The sequence below is a fragment of the Agelaius tricolor genome, unplaced genomic scaffold, assembly GCF_023055355.1.
Source record: "Agelaius tricolor isolate 1412-34295 unplaced genomic scaffold, bAgeTri1.0.p SCAF_8, whole genome shotgun sequence".
Lineage (NCBI taxonomy): Eukaryota > Metazoa > Chordata > Aves > Passeriformes > Icteridae > Agelaius > Agelaius tricolor.
This window is the reverse complement of record NW_027269268.1, coordinates 26,754,099-26,781,644: the sequence shown is the minus strand read 5'-3', so window position 1 is coordinate 26,781,644 and position 27,546 is coordinate 26,754,099. Positions and strand designations below refer to the sequence as shown.

The 27,546-nt window shown below is 39.0% G+C and overlaps 1 protein-coding gene across 3 annotated transcripts; it reads left to right on the top strand.

The window, feature by feature from the left end:
- Nucleotides 1–1,531: 1,531 nt before the first annotated feature.
- Nucleotides 1,532–21,175, top strand: AADAT (aminoadipate aminotransferase). Of its 3 annotated transcripts, none has more exons than XM_071432070.1 (14): nucleotides 1,535–1,956; nucleotides 2,850–2,918; nucleotides 4,549–4,717; nucleotides 5,771–5,903; nucleotides 6,590–6,664; nucleotides 7,960–8,169; nucleotides 8,669–8,734; nucleotides 9,892–9,974; nucleotides 11,222–11,318; nucleotides 12,118–12,179; nucleotides 14,415–14,479; nucleotides 14,971–15,077; nucleotides 15,705–15,806; nucleotides 17,023–21,175. In XM_071432070.1, exons 2-14 carry the CDS (start codon nucleotides 2,852–2,854, stop codon nucleotides 17,062–17,064), a joined length of 1,278 nt encoding a protein of 425 aa, XP_071288171.1. In that variant the 5' UTR covers nucleotides 1,535–1,956; nucleotides 2,850–2,851; the 3' UTR covers nucleotides 17,065–21,175. The 3 variants fall into 3 exon arrangements, with proteins under 3 accessions (XP_071288173.1, XP_071288171.1, XP_071288172.1); XM_071432071.1 differs by lacking the exon at nucleotides 1,535–1,956 and adding an exon at nucleotides 2,205–2,258; XM_071432072.1 differs by lacking the exon at nucleotides 9,892–9,974 and having other exon boundaries at nucleotides 1,532–1,956; nucleotides 11,286–11,318.
- The last annotated feature ends 6,371 nt before the right edge of the window (nucleotides 21,176–27,546 follow it).

Here is a 27,546-nt window from a genome sequence, read left to right as displayed (position 1 = left end):
TTCTACCTTGGAAAGAATAGCATGTCCATGTCATGTTGTTTCATGTCCTATAGTGACACCATACAGTATTTTTACTCTCCTGCCTCCAAGCTAAGTACAGAGACCTATATGTTGCAAAGCACATCTGATTTTGCATGTTCTTGCATGGGTTTCTTTCAGACTACTTTACACCTAGACCCCTTTCTAGCATTGTGCCCTCAAGAGCAAGGGCCACGGCAAGCCCAGAGTGCTGGAGTCCAAAGCCATGACTAGAAAATGACACTGTGTCTCTGCACCTTTCTAAGCAGCAGCAGCAGCTGTACCACCAGTTACATGTGTTACACAAGCAACAGCATGTGACACCCAGCAAAGAGAGACATGTCACACCACCCTCCTGCTTTTTCTTCCACTGATCCTACTCATCTGTGGGGAAAAAAATCACATACAAATGTCACACTTCAAACTTTGCTTCCTTTTATGAGCAAAACCTTTAGTGGAAACAACATAAAGTTGATTAAAGTGTGGCCATTACCATTATGAGGGAGGTGCTTCTGCCCCTCTACTCCACTGTTATGAGATCTCCTATCCAGAGTGCTCCCAGCACAGGGAAGATATTGGAGCAAGGGCACAGGAGGGTCATGAAGGCTGGAGGACCTCTTCCATGAACACAGTCTGAAAGAATTGGGATTGTTCAACTGAAGACTCCAGGGACGCCTTTGAGCACCTTCCAGTACCCAAAGGGGGTTACAAGAATGCTGGAGAGGGACTTTTTACACCTGCCAATGGATGGGTGAGGTGCCCCTTGGTGGGAATGGCTTCAAATTGAGAAAGAGTAGGTTTAGACTGGATAATAGGGAGAAATTCTTAACTGCGAGGGTAATGAAACACTACCACAGGTTTCTCAGAGAAGCTGTGAATGCTCCACCTGGAAAGTGTTCAATGCCAAGTTGGATGGAACTCTGAGCAATTTAGGGGAAAGTGTCTATGCCCGTGGCAGAGGTGTTAAAAACAGGTTAGAAACTGTTGTAAAATAGTTGATAATTGTTAGGCATGTACTGTTAGTTTGGTTGTTATATTGTAAAAGGGGTTAAAAGGGTAGTTATAAGAAGTACGGTATGCAACGTACCATAATACACCTAAGTGCAGCACTCCCCAAGCGAAACGAGCAACCGAGCAACCTGGACAGAACTGTAATGGGCCAATCAAGCGCCTAAAACCTTCATGCAAAGGAAGGATCCAAAAAGAAACCAATCCAAAGGGACAAAAAACAGGATAAAAAGGGGCATCCGACCCAGGGAAGCCGTGCCGCTCCACCTGGAACACCGGGGACCTCGCTGCTGAAGACCCAGCGCCGGAGCTGCAGCATCCTGGACGGGACCGCCCCTGCTCGGCCCGCAAGCCCCCTTGCTTTAGGCCTTTCTATTTCTTATAATAAATGCTGAAATCACTTTTACTGCCGGGAGTCTGGTCCCGTTTTTAACAGGAGGGGGTGGAACTAGATCATCTTGAAGTACCCTTCCAAGCCAAACCCTTCTGGGATTCTCTTCTGTCCACCGCCAGCCCCTGCTTCGCCCCGCCGCTGCCGGCCGGGTCCTGGCCGCAACGCGGGGCTGCCAAGCACCCGGCAGTGCCCCCTGCCCGGCTGCCCCCCCTCTCCCCGCATATTGGGCTCCCGCCCTCGCTTCGCTGGCACTACACAGACAGAGACGCTGAGGAAGCCGCTGGTTTTAGGGCTTTCGCCCGGACCCGCACAGGACCGACCGCTTTCGGGCCCGCGCCGCCAATCGCTGCAGCGCCGGCCAGGGCCCCGTGTCCGCTCAGCGCCCCGCAGCGGGGCCGGCCCGGCACACGGCCCATGCCCACAGTGGGGCCAACCCAGCACACGCCCACAGCGGGGCCGGCCCGGCACACGCCCACAGGGGGACTAACCCGGCCCATGCCCAGAGCGGGGCCGCCGCTGCCCCGTGCCTTCTGCCGGTAGGTGCCTGCGGCCGCCGCCGAACCCTCCGCACAGCGGGACGGCGCTGGCCGTGAGCTCGGGATGGCCCCGGGGGCTCGGTGGCCCCTCCGGCGGAGCGGGGGGTGGGTGGGCAGCAGGGGGTGTCTCGGGATGGCCTCTGGAGGGCGGCGAAGCGGCGCTCAGCTGTCCCTTAAAGCACGGCCCCAGCCCGCCCTTGTGCGCGGGCAGCACCGCGCCTGTGCCGGGCTGCGGGGGGAGCGGAGTTAGGGAGGTGTTTTTGGGAAACACGAGACGTGTTTGTTCAAAGCGGCCTTGCTCGGTAGGTCGTTTCTGGTAACTGGCAGCACATGCGTGTTGCTGTGGCTGCTCTTTGCCCTTCCATTTCATTTCTCTGCCTGCTGTCCCTTCAAAGGAGATGCCTTCTTGTGGCCTTTCCAGGCCTTCGGGCTTCCTGCCGGACTGTAGTTCACTAGATAGTGAACTCCGTGGGCGCCAGGGAAAAGGAGGAAAACACTCATCAGATGCATTTGAAAGACGTTCTTAATTATCCTTTCCAAAAAAATACCCCACCTCTAACTTGACGAGTGTTATGACTTATAATGATGGCTTGCAATCCTAAAAGCACTTCAAATGCAGTGCTTAATAGAGCTAAATAAAGCCGGGTTCTCATTAACTAAAAAAGAGCTGGTGGTTGTTTAAGATCCATCAAATCTTCAGATTTGTAATTTGCCATTAAAACTCCAGAGCTGACAGTAAAGGGAGAGGAAAGGGGATTTTTCCTGCTCACTGCCATACCACAAATTACCCAGATCAAAAGCATTATTTGTGGGAGATGCACATACTGAAACCACACTGCAGTTCTTATTCCCTTTTCTAGCTTCATGTCCAACTAATTATTCTTTCTCCATAGATATGAATTACTCTAGGTTCATCACCACTGTGAGTGCAGCAAGAAAAGCATCTCCAATAAGACTGCTGAGTGAGTACCTGTCCCTTCTTCCCAGTTTCTCTGACAGTACCATTCTATGTTCTGGTCCGTGCTGGGGTATCATGGCTTAAGACTTTAAAAGGTTTGAAAGAAAACCATGCTGTAAGCTTACCAAGCAGCTTTTGTCAAGCAGAGATGCCAAGCAGGTATAAAGAAAAAGGAGGTGAATAGCCTTGAACTATTTCAGAAACCCATCCAGACAGATGAATTAGAATTATCACTTTTACAAGTGTCTGAAAAGTCTCTGCTACTGTTTCTGAACACAGGCTTTTGGCACAGTTTGCAACTGAGTTTATGTTGTGTGTCCAGGAACAAGCAACTGCTAGTGACTTGAAATTCAGTCCCTCCAGGTTTCTTTCCACTTCATTTTCCTGTATCCTGTTCATGTCCGTAAATGCCTCAGCACCCCCACCCACTCAGTATTACTACACTTCCCTTTTCCATATTAATCTATCTTTAGGCTACAACATTACATTGTCTTCCATGTGACAGATGGAAGAGCTTAACTGCCTGCTTGTTTACTCAGCTGAAACCCACAGAGACCTGACAGAATCCAAGCATGAGACATACATCACTAGTTAAGCCTTCAGGGGTCAATTTCCCCTCTTGGTAAGGGGCTGGCATTTGCTGTTCTGCTTAAAATGCTTCACACAGGTACAGAAGAGTCATGTAATTCACTCTAGGCAGCCTCTTTCTCAAGTGATCTGTTAATATGCATCCAAACAGAAGTATTAAGCAGCACAGTTCCTGTAGATAGACATATTGAGCCTTCAGTTTTGATGACAAAGTAAATCTCTCTTTACCAGGCCAAAAGTCACAGGCATAACACAAATTGGTGAAATAACTGATAAGAATTAACTCCCCATGTTCAAGTCTGCTAATGAGTTCTGGGAAATAAACTCTGTAACAGGCCACTTTTAAGCCAGATCTGGTGTCATCTGTCCTCTCATATCTGATGTAAAACTGTCAAGCCAGCATGAATGCCATATTGGGAGTTCTTAGATTTAATGCAATCAAGTGCCCATGCTGGATTAAGGTCTGGTCTGCACTGCATAGATTGGATCTGAATGATTGTGAAACTGTGACTTAAAAGCAGGAATTAAGATTTTCTTCATAGCGAATTACTTACGCAGTGCCTCTGCCACTAAAACTGGGCTGCTAGAAACATTTCCATTCCCTTATAGAAAAGCTAAAATCATCTGTCAGTATAGCTGCCAGATCAGCTGAAGTGAGACTGAATGAAAAACAGAACAAAAAACAAAACCATTCAATTCAAGTCAGTCTAAACAGAAGATCATTTAGATTTTAAATTCTTGAAGCTCAGAAGACATCAGTCATGACAGTTTTTGTAACAGAGCTGTCCAGATTGCTTCAAAATAAATTACAAATAGCTTTTTTAACTTAAAATGATTTTTTGTTTTAGTCTGTCCTAGCAGTATCTGCCTCCTGGGGCCCCCAGACACCTATTTAATCCAAGCAGAAAGCTGACTTTAAGAAGAGTTATCCTTTTGAATTCATGATAGCTAAACAAGTAAACTGAAAAATAGAAGTAATAGATTAAAGGATATGCTCACCATTGTAACAATCAAATTGTAACCAAGGTGTTTTCCTTTTACTCTAGCTGAATTGATGCAGAAGTCTCCTCCATCTCTTATCTCTCTGGCTGGAGGGGCACCAAATCCTAATGTCTTTCCATTTAAGAGGGCAACAGTTGACATTGGACATGGAACACCTATTGAGATTGGGGAAGATCTGATGAAGAGAGCTCTCCAGTACTCAGCCTCAGCAGGGTATCTGTCACAGCTGCTTGCACTTCAAGATACCAGAAGCTAAGGATCATAATATCCTTTATTATTGCATTAAGTCACCTATGTTTTTAAAACCTGTTCATAAAGCCCTTTGTGTCAAAAAATAGGTTCTTCCCAAAACTCAAGGTTGTTTTTTTTTTTTTAATTTGCCTCAATATTTACATTTGAGTTCCAGTGGAAAAATTTGCAATGAGTTATGTAAAAAGGAAAAAAAAAAATCACTTCAATCACTTAAAACCCTAATCCTAGTATTTCTCAATCCAGAGCATTTCCTAGCTATTAGTATTTGAGAATCCAGACACCCCAAATCAGATTTTATTTAAAAGATACTGCATTACAATACACAGTTTCTATATTTTGGAGTATTTATTTTCATTTGGCACCATATACTAAAGTCAGTGTGTAGAACTTGTGGTAGTTGAGTGGAGGTATTTATAGAATTGTCATTTTTGGTACAAAAATTGTATATCGTTATATTGTATATCATTATATTGCTTTAGTGCTTATGTAAACTTCTCAGCAGACAGCACTGAGTCAGGTGAGGACAGGTTTGCAAAAAGACTGGGGTACCTACAGAGATACATGGGGCATCAGTTAAAACTTTCCTTAATATTTAAATGAACCCACCACTTGTGAATATCCTACAAGATCTTATGGCCTTTTCTGGAAAACGTGTTTTAGAAATGCTTGTAATCTGCAGCAGGTTACAAGCAGCATTAAGAACTTTGTCACACTGCCAAATTTGAGTACAGAATGGTCATTTCTAGGAGGGGATATTGTTCAACCTCCACCCCGTTTCATCCTTGGCAATAATTTCTGCCCAGATTTTACTATGATAATTTGGTGTATGGACCACAGGTGTCCCTCTCATTTTCTTAATTTGATAAAACAGTCATAGCAATTGCATTTAAGTGTATCTGTGTGACAGTTGAAATCAAACTCAGGACTGCATGCTAGATTTGGCAGGGATTTAGAGGAACAGGCTAGCTTTGGCCTATATAAGGTCTGAGATATGCCTTCTTATTCACATTTCAGGATTCCAGAGCTGTTGTCTTGGCTAAAAGATTTCCAGCGGAACTTACATGATCCCCCCACAGCCAATTACAGCCCTGAGCAAGGACAGATGGAAGTGTGTGTCACAACTGGCAGCCAGGAAGGCTTGTGTAAAGTAAGACCAAAAGATTCATATGTCAGAAGCATTTCATTCAGAGAGATGCTTATTCTTGCATCACTTCAGCTATATTCAGCATTAAGTGCTCTCTATAACTATATGCAGGGTACTGTTTCATGTACTCTTTCTCCATAGATATGAATTACTCTAGGTTTATGTACAAGATGAGGGAAATGCAATAAAATTGGAGTGGCATTCTAGACTGTCAGGACTGCATGAAAGTTCAGGTGACCAAAGAGCCTGTGTAGAAAACATGCAATAAGGTAACATATCATGTTACTCAAGTAGTGCAATAATAAGTGCATAGAGGCTTTACCATAATTCTATTTTAAATATGCTTCTTCTCATTTTTACTTCCTGATTTTTTGGGGTTTTTACTTCCTGAAATAATTATCCTTTCCAGTCTACTCTCACTGCTGTTTAGTTGTTTCTTTCTATAACTTATACACTCTGAAAGCGTGCTTCAGAGCACTGTCTTTCCATGTCAAGTTGGTAACCTATCTTAATTTGGCTCTAAAGCATATTTTTCATCCATTCATTGTCTTTCTCACAGACAAGATATTGATATGGTTAGGGAGTTACTAGTATCTAATCAAGGTTTTTAGTCCCACTAAGAAGTCAAAAGTACAAAGCACATGTATAAAAACTGAACAATCTTTAAAACAGAATATTTTCTTTTGTAGGTGTTTGAAATGCTCATTAATCCTGGAGACAACATCCTTTTGGATGCACCCACATACTCGGGGACACTAGCAGCTGTAAGTATTCCTTAGCTACAAAACATTGTCAATGTTACATTTGAACTAAACAGCAGTTTAATGCCTGATCTGCAGTCTTATAAGCACTGTCTGTATTTGCCATAAAAACATATCTAAGACTCAAGATTTTAGTGTCCGACCAGTTAAGTTCATAAATACTAATTCATAGAAGGTTTCCTACTAAAAGTTCTGTGAAAGCTATTTGAAATTCCTCTTCCAAACACTAGTTCATTCCAGGGCTAAGATCACATATGGGACTGGAAAGAAAGCCATCAGGACCTAGTTTGGTTGAATTAAATTTATAACAAGCGGGTGTGTTAGAATGTTTATCTGAAGTATTTAATGATCAGAGTATACAATTTAAAAAAAGTGTAATATAAAAAAAGTGTAATATTGGAATAGGCCTGAAGCAACCATATATGAGTACAAAGATATGAATTAGTGAGAATTGTAGAAAAGCAGCAAAGTTTACTTCTGAAAAGTAGTTTAATCAGTATAAAATTAAATGCCTCAAAACACCTAAGAGTTGCAAGAAGGGTTAGAATATTCAGTTGTCCCCCCTTGCATCAAAATAAATTGTTATTGCTCACTGTCCTATATTTGAATATGTAGTCTAATCAGCTGTACTCTTTTAGGAATGTATTTTGACAATGCAGCAGTTCGCAGTTTTACTTAAAAATGCAGAGCACTACATGGTACAAATTGAAATTCCACAGAGGAGGGACAGCAAGCTTTATCATTGGTATTTTACCTATATTTTTTCATGCTGCTGTCAACATGTCACTGCAGTAGCATCATTTCATTCTCCTTTTTATTGCTGAATTTATCTATTGAGAGAACAGATTCCTTGCCCTTTGTCAGGGAAGAGTAGCTTAAAACTCTGACATTTCCACCTAAGTAGAATGTATATTGTCAGTAGGAAACAAAGGTGCCGTGACCTTAACCGTCTGTGGTGAGAGCATGAGAAGTCATGAGAGAACAGTTCAGATTCACAAACTCCCTTTCCACTTCAAAAACCAAATCTGATTTCCTAGAAAAGAGCAGCAATTGAACATAGGAGTTACCCATTTCCTCTGAGTTAGCTTAGTAGAACAAATAAAGAGTAATGTGGTAAGTTTGACAAGCCTTACAGCAAATTCAGGCAAACTTTTATTTGACTCATGAGCAAATGGAGCTTGAGATATCTATAAAATCAAAAAGAAAGACTTTGTATTTATGAAATGCTATGGTGACAATGACAAAAGGAAGGCCTTTGAATTACACAATTATGACAGTTTTGTTCTTTCTATCAACAGCTGAGACCCTTGGGTTGTAATATAATTAATATTCCTAGTGACCAACATGGCATTATTCCAAAAGCTTTAAAAGAAATTCTGTCTGCTTGGAGCCCAGAGGATGTAAAAAATTGTAGCAATCACCTCCCCAAATTCCTGTACACTATTCCAAATGGATGCAACCCAACTGGCAACTCACTGACCACAGAGCGCAAAAAGGAGATTTATCAGGTATGGAGCTGTGGTCTTGTGAGCCTTGTAGGTGGAAATAGATAAATATCTGCCTTCTTTCAGTTGAAGATATCCTATGTTTGGCCCTTTATTGGTCCAGTAAACATTCCTCCTAGAACTTGCTTGTAGCAGAATCTCTTCCACAGCAGCTCTTCTAGGTAAATTTTTTTTCAATGGTAGCCCACTGGCAGCTGGTACCTTGGCCATGGGCTTCCAACGGGACTTACTGCATGCTGCCTGCACGGTTGGAATGCCACAAGGAACAGAGCTTCAGTTGCATACTAGGGTCTGTGTACTATAGGTACCATGATTACTCTTAAAATTTTTTGATATCTAAATTGGGCACTTGAAGGCTTCTTATCATGGGGGCTTCTAGATAATGAATGGCCAATCAATAGAATCATAATATGATGCTGGTTAAAAAAAAAAAATCCACCTGACTGAATTTGCAGCATCTTTAACTCTTATTTCTTTTGGTACTTTTTATCAACTTATTTAGCTTGCAAGAAAATATGATTTTCTCATAATAGAAGATGATCCTTACTACTTTCTTCAGTTTGAAAAGGTAATTTTTCTTTCATAATCCTTATAACACCTTATTTTCTGGGGAGAAACTGAAGTTTACACAAGAGAACTAAGGTTTGAGCCCTGAACCTTACTGCATGCCTCTTCTTCATGTCCTACCAAGGCATTTGTAGGCCTGACAGTCTGTGCTCCTTTCAGTAATTTTCCCCTTTGTGGTATTTTATATCCTGGGAATTAGTGGTTCAAATTTCTCAAGCCTCATACAGGATAGAATTTTTCAGTCATCAGAAAATTACAAAGACTTTGCGTTCAGAGCAAAGCAAGTACATCACTGAAGCAGCACTTTGAAAATTTCAGCCTCTTAATGTTCCTTTCTCCCTGTCTCTTCTTTCATTCAGCAGAAGACTGCATACTCTGCACCTACTATATCCCTTTGCCTTTTGGAGAATCTGAGAGTTCTCCCAGGTACCACTTGTAATGGTACTGGATAGGCAGCTTCCCTTCATGTAAATTTGCTGTAAATTTCATATGTGAATCTACAATTACTCAGTCTTTAAAAGCACCTAACTTCAGAAATCAAAATGGGTCTTACAAAGCACCAAAACGTTGGTAGAAGATAAAGGTCAGCATTTTCTCTTTTGAAATATGTTTTTATGGAAGGAGGCAATAAACCTGCCACACTCATTGAATAGTACTGTAAAGCTTTGTAAGAAAATGTAGGGGAGAAGGTGTAAAAACAGAATTCATGATAAGGAAAAGGTATGCTGGACTCAGATCTTCACAATTTGGTCCTATCTTCTGATTTCACTTTTTAATATAGCAAAGCAAAATGTTACAAGGCTCCATTTTAGAAATCGCAATACCTCTTTACTCCACAAGAAATCTTGGCAGAAAAATCATTATTTCTCTCTCCTTCTTATGGCATCATACCAATTCTTAAACTCAACACTTGTGTGCATAACAGTGGGCTAAGCAATCATCAAAAAATAACAAAGCTGATTTCTTCAAGATGTTCACAGAATACTGTAATCACATCTCAGAAAGCTAGGCTAAGCAATCACTTGTCAGGAAGTTACTGAAATGTTTTCCTTGGAACACACATTTGAGAAATTGTGTCTTCCTAGTAAAGAAAATAATTCCATTATAATCCTTACTAGGAAAAATCCTTGAATTTTGTTTTTTATTCTTTATTCCAAGCCATGGGCTCCAACTTTCCTCTCAATGGATGTGGATGGCCGAGTTATCAGGACCGACTCTTTCTCTAAAATTCTCTCATCTGGGTAAGGCCAGCTGCAGACCACTTAGCATTGCCTATTCACTTAAGCTGCAAGACTTCATATGAAGTGATGAGACATGCCATAGTGTTTTCTCATTTACTAACTAGCCACTTCTGAAATGAACCTCAGAATCAATGGCTTTTCGCACTCTTCTCACTTTTCATGTCATCTCTTGGCAGTCATTTTACTCCAGGTTCTGTTTCTCTTCTGAAGCAGATAGCTAAGCCTCTCCCCCCAGGCAGCCCATTCTTGTAGGCACAATCTAGGCAGAAAGACAGATGCTGGATTCCAGCTCTGTTCCTGGAACTCTTAGGAGCTTTTCTCCTTTTTTCCATTTCCCTTTTTATCTATAGCTTAGCATTCCTGCAAGCTCCCTGAACTTGTAACACAGAAAAGAAACTATAATTCTTCACAAACTGTTCATAGGCTTGTACTCATATCTAGCCTTCCAGTTCTTTCAGGTTGTTTCCACCTGCCAGAAAAAGAACCAACTTGGCTGTTTTCCATTTCACACAAGTCAATGTATTTGATTTTTAGCTTGCTTTTGTCTGTTAACCTAATAGATATAAAAAAATTAATGTGAAGTCTGCATTGGCAGATAGTGGATTATAACCCATCCTAGAGAAAGTGAGGAGACAACATAACACTAAGTGTAATTGCATTTTCAGAATTCACACCACAAAATGGCATGACACAGTATTATCTTTTCCAAAGACATATATGAGTTTATGGGTTCCATTTTTCTTCAAATAAAAACTTCACCAATCTGTAAAGATAGGTAATAAGAATTGAAGCATGAAGAACCATCCAGTTTATCAATCTATATTCCATTCCTTCTGCAGTACCGAAAGGGAGTGAAAGAGTAAAGCCATTTGCCACTTACCTGTTTTTCATAAAGCCTGAGCATTCAGGATCTTTTATTATGGGAAAACTTGTCTTTCCTTCCCTTTGATTCATGTTATCTTTATGGTTGCAGAAGATAGCTTCTAAACATAGATTTTGTCCTGAAGCCTCATAACTAAGAAGCTACTATAAGCATTAAAACCTCTTAAATGTTTTTATTTCATTACTTTGATACTCGGCTTCTAAATTGTATAACCTGAGGGCAGTATTAAGATATAGATAAATTTGAATGCATAAGAGATCCTTACACTATCAATGAAATTGTTGCATGTTTTCCCACGTATAACCCAGACAAAATATTAGCACATTGCATTTCTGTGGTAACTTTTTGTTTGTTTGGTTTCCAGTTTAAGAATTGGTTTTCTGACGGGTCCCAAGCCTCTCATTGACAGAGTTGTTCTTCACATTCAGGTGTCAACAATGCACACCAGCACTTTCACACAGGCAAGTACCAAGCCACCAAATGAACTGTATTTAGAGACGACAACATATCCCAAGTTATAAGAAACTGCAAGCAAACAGCTTTGTACTTTCATACAGTTTTGTTTATGCACATGCATTGTCAATTCTGCCAAAGGAAGAGAGACCATCAAAGAACCAGAGCTAGAGGGTTGTCTCAGTGCATGAATAGTTCAGCTGATATCCCTTAACCCTCAGATTTCAAGAATCAAGTTTTGAAATACTTTATCTCTTCCTGGTAGGTTCTTTTGAAAAACCTTAATGTAAAGCACAGTATGGGAGAAACACTCATTTATTATTTTTTATTCTACTTTCCAATTAAAACAATACTGGCAGCCCACAAAGACACTTCAAAGCAAGCTGACAAGTACAGCCCCTTTATGGTTAGTAATAAGGAAAGGAGACAGTGAACACATCTAAATACGGCTTTCATCTTCCAGCTCCATTAGTTCATTACTGTTAAAGCGGAGAGGTCGATGTGGATAGGAAGGTAAAGCAATATACATTGCCTTCCTCTTTCTCCCCATGTACCATATTTAGCTCTTCATCCATTTTTCCCTCCCCCCCACCCCAGCTTCCAGATACCAATGCCATGATCCTTGGAGACAACAGTAACACGGACAATAATAACCGTGGCACATCTGTTTATAAGGGCTCCCAGAGACACCGCATGCAATTTCATGTCTGGGGAACGTTGAATAGTGCATCTGGCCATAGATCTTTTGATGATTGTGGAACAGTCCTGTTTAAAACATGGTATTGATGATGTGTTTTATTTCTTTAGATTATGATATCACAGCTCCTTCAGCAATGGGGACAAAAGGGTTTCTTGGAGCATATAGACAGGTAGGGTTATCTCCTATGCTGAATCTCATCATCTGTCATTCTGCTACTTGTTGCCTACAACAAACATTCTTTGTAGTAAACAAGTCAGAGATGCTCCAGTTTTAGGCCAAGTAGGCAAGACAGGTGACCAAGACTGCTGGGTTCACACAAGAGCCCTGAAGAGACACAGTGCAAGGTTGCAGACAGGCAGGTCAGGGCATGCCACCTCCTGCTCCAGGCAGACAATCCACCAGTCCATTGGCACAAACATCATGCAGCTCCTACCTGAAGGGAACTTGAGAGGATCCTGGAAGCATCAAGCCAGTGAAACAAGTTTTGATCCCTGCTAAAGTGTTAGGGTCTATAGCAAAAGCTGAGATCTCTGAGCACAGGATCGATTGTGAAAGAGTCAGCATAGCCTTTATAAAGGGAGCTCACTATGTTAGCAGGAATTTACACTCTTGCCATCCTTGATTTCCTGATTGGGGATACTGATGGAAAAACAGTGAAGTTCATCTACACACACTAAACATTGCCTCTCACTGTTAGGGAGCACTGGGCTACCATCTAACTCACAAGACATTTCTTGCATACTGGCTGACACACATTTAGTTTTCATTTATTATGCAGGAGGAGCATAGTTTCTCTTGACAGTCAGTGCCTCATTTTATATGCTCTACTTGGATATCATTAGAGCCATAAGTTTCTCACTTGAGTAGGAGTGTACTACACTCTGCAAAGGCCTGTAACAGCAACATGAGAAAAACATGCAAGTTCTTATATCTCACTGTAACAGGCACCTGTGCCCCTTGATGTTCCTACTGTTAACAGCAATATTTGGAAAAAAATACCCCAAACTAGACACATCAGCCTTAGCGTTGCTTTGTTTTAAGACTTAGGAACATAAAGAGAAATCTCACAGAAGAACTTGGACCACACTTTAGCTCAACTTTCAGTAGTTCCCAAAAAAAAAAATCCCAAATGCATCTCTTCACTTACCTCTTTCTTGTAGGTCAAAAGGCAGCCTTGATCAAGCTTGAAGGCTGTTCTTGCACTTAAACAAATGAAAACAGGGCTGCAGTGGGGCAGCTGCAGTGCTTTATAACCTTACTGATGAAGCCTTACAGCTGACTGCAATCTCTTCCAGCTGATTTCACTTGTGCAAGGGTGAGGATCAGGCTTTGGAGTAGAAGATTGTTTTTTTTTAGAGCAGCTACATTTTTGGGGAAGTTTCATCTTAGTAATTGTTAGGCTTTCAACATGTAATTAAAATGGTAACCGGATTTGCAATTTTGGTAAAAGATGCACAAAGGAGATTTACTCTCTAATATAGAATGTAGCAATAGATACACTGAGCCCCAAAACTGTTTAAGTCTCTGGAGGTATTGGTGTTTCTGTATCAGATATAATAAAATACATCCGTAAATCAAAACTATTGGTTCAGAAAATATTTTTAAAAATACAAATGTAAAATTATGTAAATTATGCAAATTACTAAGGATGTTTTCTCAAGACATGGGAACACATTTGCATTTGAATTATGAACTCAGTATCAGGCATTTCTCTTGTGTCTTCTGTTGCACAGCTGTGTCATTTTATGTCAACAAAAGCCACTGCTTGTGACTTGTCCATGCTAAAACTTGGGTTAGGGTCATTTTTTCCCAATAAGAGATTACATTATTTGGAAGTTTTACCTAAAGTATGAAGGAGATATGTCCAAAAGCTTAGAAAGGGGAAGCTGTCAAATAGCTGTGACAGGTTTATCATATGATTTGCTTTTTACCTTGTTAAATGTCATTTCCATGAGTACCCGTTACACAAATTCAACCCAAACGCACAAATGTTAAGTCTGTGCTTTTGCATATGTTGAAGTCCCTAATTTTCTTCAGTGTGTGTGCTTTGTGCAGTAAATACTGTTAACAGGACTTATATCCACTGCTATAATAGACAGATTGGATGTAACATATAAAAGGTTTCTGTGGTATGTGTAAAGCTGAGGAAACAGCCACACAGGGACTTTCTCTGTCTGGTTGTTCAGTGCTCTGTTGGAGGTGCAGTGAAGCAGTAAAGACTTCTCGGATACATATCCTAAGTTTTATACGCACAGTATAATGTGTTGTGCCCACCTAGGATATGCTTGCATTTCTATTAAATGTGCACTTGAGTTCTTCAAGTAGGAAAGCTTTGTTTCTGCCTCCAGAAACAGACTCTGAAAGGATATGAGTTCATGACTTTGAATTGATAATTTGCTTTCAGAGTGGTGGACTTCTACAGGATCCAGCGGGATGCAATGCTCACTGCTGCTGACAAGTGGTTAAAAGGTCAGAGTGCAACACAGATAATCACTTAAATTTTTTTGCTAGCTATTTATCATCTTTGTGCTCAAGATAAATCACTTAAGTTCATCTCTTGACTGAAGTGACAGATAAGCACTATAAGCAAATCAATTGCATTAAATATTAAGCTTAGGACAAATACTCTATTGCTGCATTTTTGTGCTTTCTGGTAGGACAGGAAGATGGATGGTGATGAAAAAAATCTCACCACATTACTATTTAAAGCAATTTTACAAAGAGCCTGTATTTCACTTCATTATGTTCTTATACTTTCGATGTTTAAAATATCTGTCTTTAAAAAAATCTCTGAAATAGAGACCTTAATTTAAAAGAAGGTACAAAAAATCGCTATAGCAACAGTGATAATAATGTTTGTATCAGCAAATCTAAAACATCACTCAATCTATGATGTATCCATTAGAAGTGGGGCATAAGTTGCTTCCTTGATTCCGTTTTCTCTCTCTCTCTTTCTCCAGACTTGGCAGAATGGTACCCTCCTGCTGCTGGCATGTTCTTATGGATCAAAATTAAGGGTATTTCTGATACACAGCAGCTGATAATGGAAAAGGCTTTGAAGAAAGAAGTATGACGTGATTTAATGACTTGTGATCTTAAAACAAAAAAGGGAGGGATAAAATACCTGTATCTATCCATGTGTGCACACATAAAAAAGCAGGGGGACTTGCTGTGCACCATCATTAAGTCTGCAAGTCAGGCACTGTGGCATAGTTATTGACTAACAAAATATTTTCATGACTCCATTCAGATGTTGATATTTTATCAGTTTACTTAAATTGAAACCAATATAACATATGGTACAATGTCATTATATATGACATACATATAATATTAATATATATACCTAAATGTATGATGGCTGTTGACTAAAATTTTTTAATGAGAGAAATTAAGTTTGGGTTTATTTCTCCAATTTATAAGATCCAGCACTGAGTAAGCTACACCCCAGGTGCCTCTAAGCATTGTGATAATATGAACAAGACCTGGTAACCAAAACCAAAGACTCCTTGGTTTTATTATGAAAAGTCTGGTTACAGGTTGCATATTTTTGTCTCCTCATTTTGAAAAAAGGAATATATTACACCATGCTCACACAAGTGTGTAAGCACTGAGCTTTCTCAAATTTAATTTAACATAGTGTTTTAAAAATGTAGAAGTGATAATAACTGTGTGGTTAATCACTTTTTCATAGGTATTACTGGTTCCTGGAGGAGCATTCAATATTGATAGTTCAGAGCCTAGTTCTTATGTCAGAGCTTCCTTCTCTCTGCCTTCTCCTGCCCAGATGGATCTGGTGAGATTTTTTTTTTTACATTCTTATCAAGACAATTTCTCACACAGTAATGCTCCTTTATTTTTTACATCCTTCTCCTTATATTTTTTCTTGAATGTTAGAGGTTTTAGTCTGTAGGTGATTAAGCAGTACTTTCACAGCAGTATTAACTGTTCCTTAAGCAAGATACTCATCCAAATGATCTGCAAGATACCAAATTCTGAGGACCATTAAGAATTTCTCTGTGTATCTTATACATACAGTGTCTCACACTTAAACCTCCCAGAGATTATTTAGAAATGCTTTACTGAAGCCAGAGTACTTGCTTATGCATTAGCAGGCATCATGTATCTTTGAGACTTTGGATTGCCAAGATTCTGAAATTGAATTACCTGTGTTCTTTTTTTGTGTGTGTGTTGGCAATTCTTTGTAAGAAAGACTGTTGTTTTCCTTTCATACAATTTACATACAAGCATAATTTTATTATTTATTATTCTATGATTATTTTTTATTTATTATTATTCCTGATACTATTGTCAGGAACTAATCTTTTATGTGTGTTAGGAGCATTTTTGATATTATTTGGCTCTATCTATAAAATCAGTGGGAGAAAAGATAGGAGACATTTATTTGTGCAGATTTAATACTGATTTCATTGGGGTGCTTGAAACAGTTCAGTATTTGTAGTTGTACTTTCATGCCGTTGCAAAGGCTTGTAACAGATAAGTACTTCTATTGCCAATTTAGTTCTTCTGTATTTCTTCTCTTTTTTCCTTTTTCTTTGTTAAAGTAATTGATAACCATACTTTTGACAGTTGAGCTGTATTTTTATATGCTTCCCCACTCAACTGTTCTTCCTTTTTTTCCACTTTTGGAGTCCCTGGGCTAAGGGACTCCAAAAATCTAACTAATACTAAGTTAAAAGAGATACTCTTTCAGGGATCACTAGTTTGTTAGAAGTTATATCTGAGCTCCAAATAACCTTTGAACATCAATATATGCATATTTCTGTTTCAGAAATCTCTGCCTTTTATTTTCTATCAGAGAATCGGAAGCTTTTTGCAGTCAAACGCCATACATGATTTTATAAAAGGAAAAGAAAGAATATCAGCAGAGCTTTGCATTATAAAATATTGATTCTATACAGTTAGGGCAATTTTAGTAGCTTTACAGGTTTGACGTGTTCCCTATTCATGTAATGCTGAAATATAAATGTGAACCATATTTTTCATTGCAGGCCTTCAAGAGACTGGCTGACCTTATAAAAGAATCTTTGTGAAAAAGCTAAATAGAGCTCTTGCAATAATAAAAATCATCTCCAGAAAATAGTTATTAACATTTGGATTTCATCAGAACACTTTATAAGGAAGCACAATACAGTGGATGTTTCCTTACATCTTTTCAGCTAAAAAAAAGACTGAAAATGAAAGTGAAAAAACAATTTGCCTAATTTTTTTTTTTTGGACAGGACATTGCATTACAAAATGTATCTAATTCAGAAACATTTAAAATACTCAAAACCAAAATGTTCTATTTCCTGTACAATCCATGGTTTTGTTAGATTTAAATTGATTTTTGCTCTGACTTTTGTTTTTCATTTGAGTTGGGAAACAGAAATCATTTACTTAGAAAGTTGCACTTGAGGTGGTCTTAGCCACTATTACTTCTCACTATTAATATCAACTGATACATTCCTCCAAAAATCTTATGTTGGGATTGTCTCATGGATCACTTCCATTCTTGTCCTTCTGTATGGCATCTGGTTTTAATGATTTGAGGATTAGTATTTAATTCTACTGAAGTTTTGTCAGGTACAGCTGATGTAACTATGTTAACAAATTAAAGCTGATCCAATAAAATGAGGCTATGATTACAAATAAACTGAGGTCCATTGCAATTTGCAAGGGTATTCTCTAATTTGTAAAAGGTATTCTGATTGCTGGTTTTTTTCTTCAGTTTGTGAATAATTACTCTGTACCTGTTGTAGAAAATCTCTGGTTTGCCAAGGCATGTGGATGTACTAAAGGAACTACTCCTTGTTATTCAGTCAGATGTGGTTGCGAATGGAGAGTGTAAGTAACTGAAGAGGGGACACAGGGGAATGGACACTACCCTAACACTGCCAGATGCAAACAAAATGAAAAAATAAAGAGATGTTTCAATCTCTTGTTCCTTGGTTATTGCCATCCCAAACATTTGATACTCAGCAACTGGTACAAAACCTTCAGAAAGTTTCAACTGAACTGATTCTCCAAGGCTTCCTGTTTGGGTTAGTGACTTCAGTTTTACTCACTGTTTGGATGAAAGCACTGGGATTTTTCACCAATATCAGATGGCTGTTTCTTTATGTGCAACTGTTCAGAATTTCAAAGTAAAACGTTGTTCAAGGATCTAGTTAGCCATTTAGCAGACCAGGCAACCCAAGCAAATAAGGACCAGGCACAACCTGGAAGTTTCACAACAGAAATTATTACTACAAATTATTATTATTACAAATTATTGTAATACTTACAATAATTTTCATTCCCTCTTTTCCCCCTAGTTATAAATAGCATGTGTCATAACAAACTAGCACAGATATATGCCTTTCCCAGCATCCCTCCCATTGGCAGGATCATTCCAGTGCCTCCAGCCCAGCATCACTTTTCATGTCAGTCTCAAGCCATTTAATTTAGTCACACATCCACACCATCTTGAGCAGCACATCTAAGATCAATCCTTTGCTCAATTCCCAGATTACTGCAGCTTTTAGGTAAATCCCCTGGAGAGGAACTGACATAGGTAGGCAAGGTGGTGCAGTGGATGGGGCTGGCCCCTCCACAGAGTCAGGCTGGGCTGGGGCAGCCCAGACCCAGGGAGTGACAAAGTGTAGGGAGAGCCTGCAGTCCCAAATCTGCTCTGAGAGTGCCAACACTGTCTTTGAAGACAAACTTGTCTCATTTTACATGGTTTGATGGTGCTAATGGGGGATCCAAACTAGCTGTCCCTCCTGTGCAGTGCTGCTCAACAGGAAGTATTCGCATCTCAACTCACTTTGATAAGCATGTGTAGAAATGATGAAAACTCTAATGTTGCCATCAGGTAATTTTTATCTTGGTCTCAATTGCAAAAATTATTTTATACAACAACAAACTGACATGTCTGTTTAATTAAAATAATATTTTTATAGAGGAATAAATGTAAACCAAAATTAAGACTGATTTTAGTTCTAGGTAACTGTGATTGTCTAATGTTTTGGTCATATTGTCATTCATCCAAACCTGAATTCAATAAACAAAATCAAAATACCATTATTAAGTAAGCCTTAAATTGGTGATGTGTTGAATGAAACACCTCTTAATTTTCTGAGAGCTAAACGTTAATTCGGTTGAATGTAAGCAAAATGCAATTCCATTTGTGCCACATTACCTGGTTTTGCTATCAGCTAATTTAATTTAGAGAGAGGGCTTTTTTCTTCCCAACTGTGGTGATGCATCTGTAATGAAATTAATACCCTGAACAATGCAAATTGAACAATGGCAGTGAAATCCTATATGCACATGCTGTTTCCATGAACCTCTTAATGCACATTTTCTGGTCTCTTGGGAGAGAGCTTTCACTGTTACTAAAATGTTCATGGAGGAAGCCACTTGGGACAAAAGGAAAAGGGTGGGTAACATGTTTGCATAGGAAGAAATGACAAGGCAAATTAAAGTTTTGGGGTTCCCTTTTCATTTCATCCATCCATGAGCAAATAACCTCTCTCATTCATAGCTGGGTTTAAGCCATCTGCTGCAAGTGACACAATCTGCCACTGGGGAAGAGAGGACACAGAGGAAGGGAAGGGCAGGGCTCGGTGTGGGGAGCGCAGCCCCCAGTGCTGCCCTGGTGGGGCGCTTGAGGAGGAGGTTGCTGCAGTGCTGGAGAGAGCTGCCTGGCACGGCAGCCCCCCAGAGCCTGGTCCTTGCTTCTGAGTGAGCATTTACCTGCCCATTCTCTTGTACTTGCACTCTGGTTCCACTGCATTTTCACACTTTTGGCAGATGAAAACCACCTAGAAATTCTGGGCAAATTCTGGACACTTGCAAATTCTATTTGCATTTTAAAAAACGTATTTCAGTTCTACTTGTATTTTTAAATCTTGTGACCTACAGATCTGCAGTTCTTTTGGTCCTGCCTTTGTAATCTGGACTGTGACCCACTGAGGCAAATATGTAAAAGAACTCCACTTGAGGCCTCAGGTTTAAGCATTTATACTTTTCAGATTCTGTACTGCTTTAGTGTGTACTTCTGAGTTTCATATTAGGAGACAGTAAGCTCTCTTCACAGAGTAGGTAGACAAAATAATTCCTTCTTTAGCTGGGGACCAAGGACAAAAGATCCAAATTTCAGGCCCAAGAGCATAAACAACATGGACTGAAGAAAGAAAACAAGAAGGATGGGACTTCGTGGGCTAAAGCTGGAATTGGACAATTGATTCCAATATGTAAATTGACCAGAATTTATAAAAGTGTGAGACCCCGTGACCAGTTGTCCATTTTGTGACCATTTTGGGTTCACCTTGGGTGTAGCCCTGGCTGGGCTCTTGTGCTGCCCAAGGTGTATCCATTGAGGTTTTTAATAAATACCTACTCTATTCTTTAACTCCATCTAGCTCTGTTCTAGGTCAGCCTTCACAAGGCATCACATTGAGCTGTGCTGCGCATGTCCTAATGTGTCTTGTTTTCTTTATTGTTCAATAACAGGTTTTGAGCAGCCCACTCTAGACAGTCTTATATTGGGAATAGAACAGTTGCAGTGTTTGAACTTTAATTATTCTGAATAAAAATGCAAAGAAACATGCATTTTCATTCTTCTAATACTGTTCCCAGGAATACCATGCTGTACCTCACTTTTCTCCTAACGAATATGGAAACCATTGCACAACCCTGCAAAGCACAGAAGTCACAAGGAGAGAAGAATAAGGTCTTGCTGATTCTTTTCAAGAATTAATGTCCCAGAAACATGTTAACAAATCTGGCTACAGCTAGAAAATTACCTATAGATGTATAGAATGTGGAGAATACCTTCAGAACTGTATTTTCTTTTTACTTTCAAATTATAATATATCAGATCTGGATTGTCATAACAAGTGGATATGCTGTGATATGGTCTGGGAAAAATTAACATCAAAGTTTCTGTTCCTTGATGTACACAGAACTTTGACCTTTTTCTACATTTGGCTAATAATAAACTTAAGGTACTTTCTTGCAGTTTCATCCAATAAATCAAGCATTAACAGAGGTAGATAAAGTTCTTCTAACAATATCAAATTATTTTATTGCCTTATATGGGATGTATAATTTAATAAACTCTCTGAGTTTCTGTATCTCCACAAAAACTACTAATAAAGTAGAGGAATGGAAAGACCACTTCCGTTGTCTTGGTGGATTATATGAAATCTTATTTTCAACACAGTTCCAAGAACTTGTAAGATGTTACTTAATAAGAACATAAGCTAGTTTCTGCATCCATGAGGAAGACTGGCAAGAGTTACTGTCTTTGTACAAGCCTAGCCAGGTATATTGTAAACATTTTAGGCAACCCACTAACATGAAAACAAACAGCTAAAAGCTTTTTAGTAATGCCTAAGAAAAAAGATACTTTATCACCCAAGCAAATAGAAAACAGCCTTGATTTTTACAGAATTAACCAACACTTTTGCATCTCTGCTTTTTTTCTTTCCTGGATTTCTTTGTTCGGCTCTTTTTAAGGATGTTTCTAATGCATAGGGGCCCCAGGTGACATAATTTTCCAGTAATTAAAACCAATAATTTTCTTACGATTGCCACCATATCTTTTTTTTTTATCCTTTACAGATATGCTATTACCTTATTCTCTGCATTTGTTGTTGGTCATATCATACACAATCCCATCAATAACTAATCTCTGGCTAATGGTAAGTCTGACCCTAACTCTTTTTCATTTAAAGCTGCCAGCATCACTTTAGGAGAACAGCACTATCTTTAGAGAGATGTAACTCAGAAGGGTAACTATCTGGAATATAATATTGGCTTTATCTTCAAGTAACAGCAGTTGTGCCAAATGAATAAATGTGTTATTTCTTTCTGCCTCCTAATTGGCATAATGTTTCCCATTTGTATCTTTTTATTTCTTTTTATTTAGCTGTTCTTGCTTATTACCCTAGCAAGTCCGTGATAAGCCATAGATGTTAGATTAGTTCCCACATAATAGATGTGAAGAGAGGGCTTTTAGAAAGCAACATGCACAGATGGTTCAAACTCTGTGGATATCAGTCATGCTTGCAAGGGCTGTTTATTGTGAACAAGAATCCCAGGGACTCACAAGTTTCAAAGCCAAAGGAAATCATCATCAGCTTTATAAGAAAGGCCATGCATTTTCATTACCTCTGAGAAGGATATCCTAGCTTGGTTTTAAGACTTGAAATGATGGAAGACACACCAGCCTAATCTATTGAATTAAAGAGCCCTTCACTTACATGGCATTGTCTCCAGTCATGTCATTCGTATTAATTCAGCTATTTCCCTAAAGCCAAAAGTAAGGGATAAAAAGGATATATTTCAAAAGTTTGGAGCTGCACTCCTAATCAATGAATTTTCAAAAGATTTTCTCTAAATCTCCTCAAAATCTACCCTAATCAGGGTAAATATATTTCCCGTTAAGACAGGAAGGTTTTGTAAAGTAGATAAAACAGTGAATAGGAAAGACATCAGTGGAAATAGTTTCTGTATTGGCAAATCATTCTTTGCTGCCTGGTGTCAAAAATAAGGAAATCCAATTTCTGCCTTTTATGATTACCATAATATCATAAGCAACATATGATGTAAGGAGCTTTTTTTTTAAGGCCATTTGATCTGCCTTGTTTTGAATCCTGGCAATTCAGATCTTGGTCTACTTTGTAAAAGTGGCGTCCAGGAAGCTAATTTGGAGTTGCTTATCTGTAGTACCAAAGCCATGAAGGTGGGATGGGTGAAAAGTTCATGCAATCCCCTCACTGTTTCTAAAAGTAAAACTTGTTCTCAGAGTGGATAAAATATTTAGGGACGTGAAGTCCTACTGATTTTTTTTTATATTAGACTCTTGAATGACAAAGTTAGTTTTTAAAACAGAACTAAAATTCCTAAGACCATTACATTGTTTTGATAAATCCCATATAAAAAGTTTCATGATTCAAAACTGTAAGGGAAAGAGGAAATCTTTTCCACATTCTTGAAAGTTTCCTGAATGAAATGATGAAATGTTGCAATGCTGTGACAATGCTGTGACACATACACACACACATTGCATCTGAGGTCTACTAAGAGTGGAAAATATATTTACAAACTGATTAATAGTGTGCACTGACCTTTCTTTCACTGTTTAAAATAAAATATTGGTGATGTTCAGGACAACTGAAGTAAGAAGGATGACACTGCAGCTAAGTTCAATAGCAGAGGAGGAAAGGAGAGTAGGACAAAGCATGTAAAAAAAGCCTAGTGACAATAGACAAGTAGAAATCTTCCCAGGAGCCAGACAAAAATTGTTGAGAGCTGTTGCCCTGTTTGAAATTGTTGCTCTGTTAGAAATGGTTCTAATACTCATTCATGGTTCTAACCACACTTTCTGATTGTCAAATGGCCTTCTTAGTCAAGGGACAAAAATATTTTACTTCTCTAAAATTTGTATCAAATTGTATATTAAGGATGATAAACGCCAGGCTAAAACAGCCATATGTCACTATGTAACTACTGGCACTTTGAAGAACCTAATAGAAAATTTGGCTTGCTCTGTTCCCCAGGCTGTAACAGAATTCTAATAGCTTTGCTAACATCTTTGCCTCCAAACTAGGCATTCAATAGCTGTCACAGCTTGCTTCCAGTAGCAGCTTCACAGACCACAGAAAATATAATATGCTGTGATAAATGAGCTACACAAATGTTTTGCTCCTGCCAAAAACTGAAACTCACAACAAAGCCTTGCTCTTGCACCTTAACCTTACACAGGATTTTGTGCAGGCCAAATAAATAAATGGATCTGAAAAAGGGATTAAACACAATGATTTGGAACAGAACCATAAAAGACTTTTGAACACAAAGGTCTGTGGATCTGTGAGGTCCATATCAGGATTTTCTAGACCAATGATTGCCTCAATGGGAAAGGATATCAAGGGATCACTAAATAGTTCCCCATTTTTTATGCTCTTGCTTTGGCCATTGACAGAAACATTACACCAGACAAAAGAAAATTGGTCTTAACTAATACAACAATACAGATGTTTAAGTTAGCTTGTCTCTGATTTAGCAAGGACTGCTCAGCTAAGACATATTACTGTGTAGGAAGTGAGTGACAGTGAGAATTAAAATCTAGGGCCAAGCTATAGAGCAATCTGCAATTCATGCAGAGGCACTGAGTCAGTTTGCTGCTAAGTTCAAGCTTTTCTTAAGGTCACATCTTTTTTCCAGTCTTGTGCTCAGCTCAAGGCAGTGGCCACATTATCCTGCAGAGTCTGTGTACAATATCTCATTTCCCCTTGTAACTGCAATTGAATACAGATGTACTGATCAGCTGCATTGGAACAACATGTTGGTTATGTACCAAAGAGAAAAAAAATCCTGATGGTGTCACCACATGGGCAGAGAAATGTAAAAGGGTTTTACTTGAATTTACTCCTCCTTTCTGAGTAACTCCAAATGAGTCCCTTTAGTCTCTGCATCCCCATGGTAATAATGATAGCTACCTTTGTAAAGGACTTTGATATACAATGATGCTATTGACATTTCCAGGTACTTACATCATCAAATTACATAGTAGAACATGACAAAGAATGCAAATTCATATGCCATTATCTTTTTCATGGCTGCAAAGAGGAATATTATCCATTTCATCTTTTGTGATTCAAAGAGGTAAAAATTCTTTTCTGAATTTCCTAGTATTTGGTGGGGGAAGAGAGTGAAGATAAGAGTATACATCCTGTCTTTAGGAATCTAAACTAGGAGCCCCTGTATCACTTCCATGCTTGAAGGGTTATCTCTCCAGTCACTCTGAGGGCAGTGGAGAAGGGAGGTGCATCTGGATCAGGAGGCTTCATTGCTCTGGGTCCCCTAGCTGCACTCAAGGCTCCATCTCTCCCCAGCAAGGAGACAGAGGCCTGGGAGGAGAACCTGCTGAGCCAGGCTCTCAGGGTGCCCCAGCCTCCTGTGCTGCACGGGTCTGAGCACAGGAACTGTGACAGGCATTCAGGTGATCCTGTGCTAAATAAAGCAGCTGCATACTACAGGCTCTCTAACCTGCCACAGTGCCTCTCACATGCTTAAGCAGACCGACTTTGAAGTGGCATCTGCCTTAAAAGTCTTACTGTGGCATCTGCCTTAAAAGTCTTACTGTGGCAGAGCATCAGAGTTGTCACTGAATCACAATGCCTGTCATTTGTATACCCCTTCATAAGCACTTCCTAAAAACATCTCCCACACTGGAGCTACTGCAAGAACTGGTCATATGTTTTCATTTTAATTCTATTTGAAGCATAGGGCAGGAAATGGGGAAAACCCATCAATATAGTACCCCTCATAACAGTAATTATGAGAGGTTATTAATATTTATAAAGCTTTTTAAACAGGCTTATTTACTAGATATGGCTCTGGGAATTCATCTACAAAAATGTCAATTTATGAAGGCCACAATGTACATATCTTCATCTGAATTATTCACATTGGTTGATACAATTAATCTTTTCTCTAGCTGAGATTTAAAATTGGATCAGATTAATTGTATTACTAAGGTTCTTTTTTCCTTCTGTTGCCAGTGACTCACTTCAGTAAAGAGGACTTTATTTCAGTTATCAAAAGCTTGGTGAGAAGAAGCTCATCTTTTAAAGTTCTTTTTATGACCTTACATTCTTGTTGTTTCATGCCAGGCTGGATCTCCTTCTACAGATGTGTGTTAGTGGCAGCCTAGTGGAAGTTCTTAGAAATTCATGCTTTTTTTTTTTTTTCTTCATTAATGACAGCAGATAATAGTAGGTTTGGTGTTAATACAACTCACTCATTTATAACTTTATTTTCCCCTTCATGCCTTAAACACCAATATTTCTGTTAGTGGAAGCTGAGGGCCTGATACATCTGCTATTTTTCCTCCTGGATAAGCACTGCTCCAGAATAGTGATGAGGAAATAACTCCACAGTGTGCAGACAAGCTGTGGTTCCCAGCTGAAATATCCTTCTCATGGTGCAACTGTATTCTAGTCACATTGTTAAGCTCATACACTCAACCTATCATCTTTGCTACTAAGGGTACCTTTCTACAGCAGGCCTAAAGAGTTCACTTTTCTACTTAGCTGAGATTTATTAAAAATAAAATTGGGCCTTTTAGCTTATCCCAACATTCTGATTATCAGCACAGTTCTATGAATGCAGGTCTCAGAGAATATCTTGGCCCTTTCATACAGAAGAGTACCAATGTGCTCTCCCTTTCTGCATATTCCAGCTTCACTTTCTTGAATAAGATTAAACAGCAGCAGGGTTACAGTGCTGTCAAAAGCAGAAAATGTGGAAACAATATTTTGCTAGCAAAGGAAAATTTTAAAGGAGAAAAGCTTTTTATGTTAAGTCTTATCAACACTAAGAATATGGTCCACATAGCTGTGTTAGAAGAGCATGAATATGTAGAATCTTGGTGTGTTCAGATGAAAAGAAAAAATGGTCTAGAAAGCAATGAGTGGTCTCAAACTAAAGTGTCATTCACCACTTTGTTGAAGAAGTGGAAAATGAAATATTTTAGCAAGTCTTGAGGTGATAATATTTAGGTAGAGCTCAGCCTGTAGAACTGCTGGCCTGCTTCTCAAACTGTAGACAAGATTACTGACTGAGAAAGCAACATTCAAATTATTCAGCAGTTATACTGATGTTTCTTGCTTAGGTACCATTATTCCAACCTTTTCATACATTAAGAGTCTTCCTGAAGCATGTAGGTAGATGATGCATTTGTATTATACATAAAATTTTAATTTTCCATTGCCAAAACCAACATAGGTACATAAAAGTCAAAGTAACAATAAACATGGCATAGTGCTACTGAATATGAACTGCCCTGGGTGAACAGATGCATCTGATCATGTTTTTCAGGAGAAGGTGTTTGGATTTATATTGTATTCAAGGGCTTTATTTCTCCGCTCAGTCTTATCAGCAAAATAAAAATAAGATTTTACTTTCTCCACCAGATAGCATCAAACCAGGTCTGGATTTCTTTGGTTTGAGGTGGTAATAATTCAATTGCTGAAACAGCTATGACTTCAGGAAGGTGGTTTTACAGATGTGTATTTATTGCCTTTATCAGTCACTGAAGTTATGCCCTGACCTACCTTATTCCAGGGGCTTTTCAAGTGAATTTACAAGCAGCTGCCACCTTTTTTTAAGTCTTGTCTTTGTCTGCTTTCTGATGCTGAGCTCTGGTAAGTATCATCTGTTAATATCTAACAGTATGGGTTTATAACCAGCATGCATTTCAGGACCAGGTTCAATATTTACAAAATCAGTGGTCCTTTATCAGCACATATCTCTGTTTCCAGCCCAAGGATTACACCACTTTGCTATCTAGTTTATACAGACAGGTGAAGCAGCTAGGAAAAATGATTGAGATAAGAGTGAAGGTAATGGAAAGAGAAAACATAATTAAATGCTTTATGGGAAAGGTTCCAAAACATGGAGTAGAACACCAGCATCCACTGCAGTATACCTAAAGCAGAAACAGATAGGATGTTTTTTTTGCCAATTGATTTGTAGGTGAT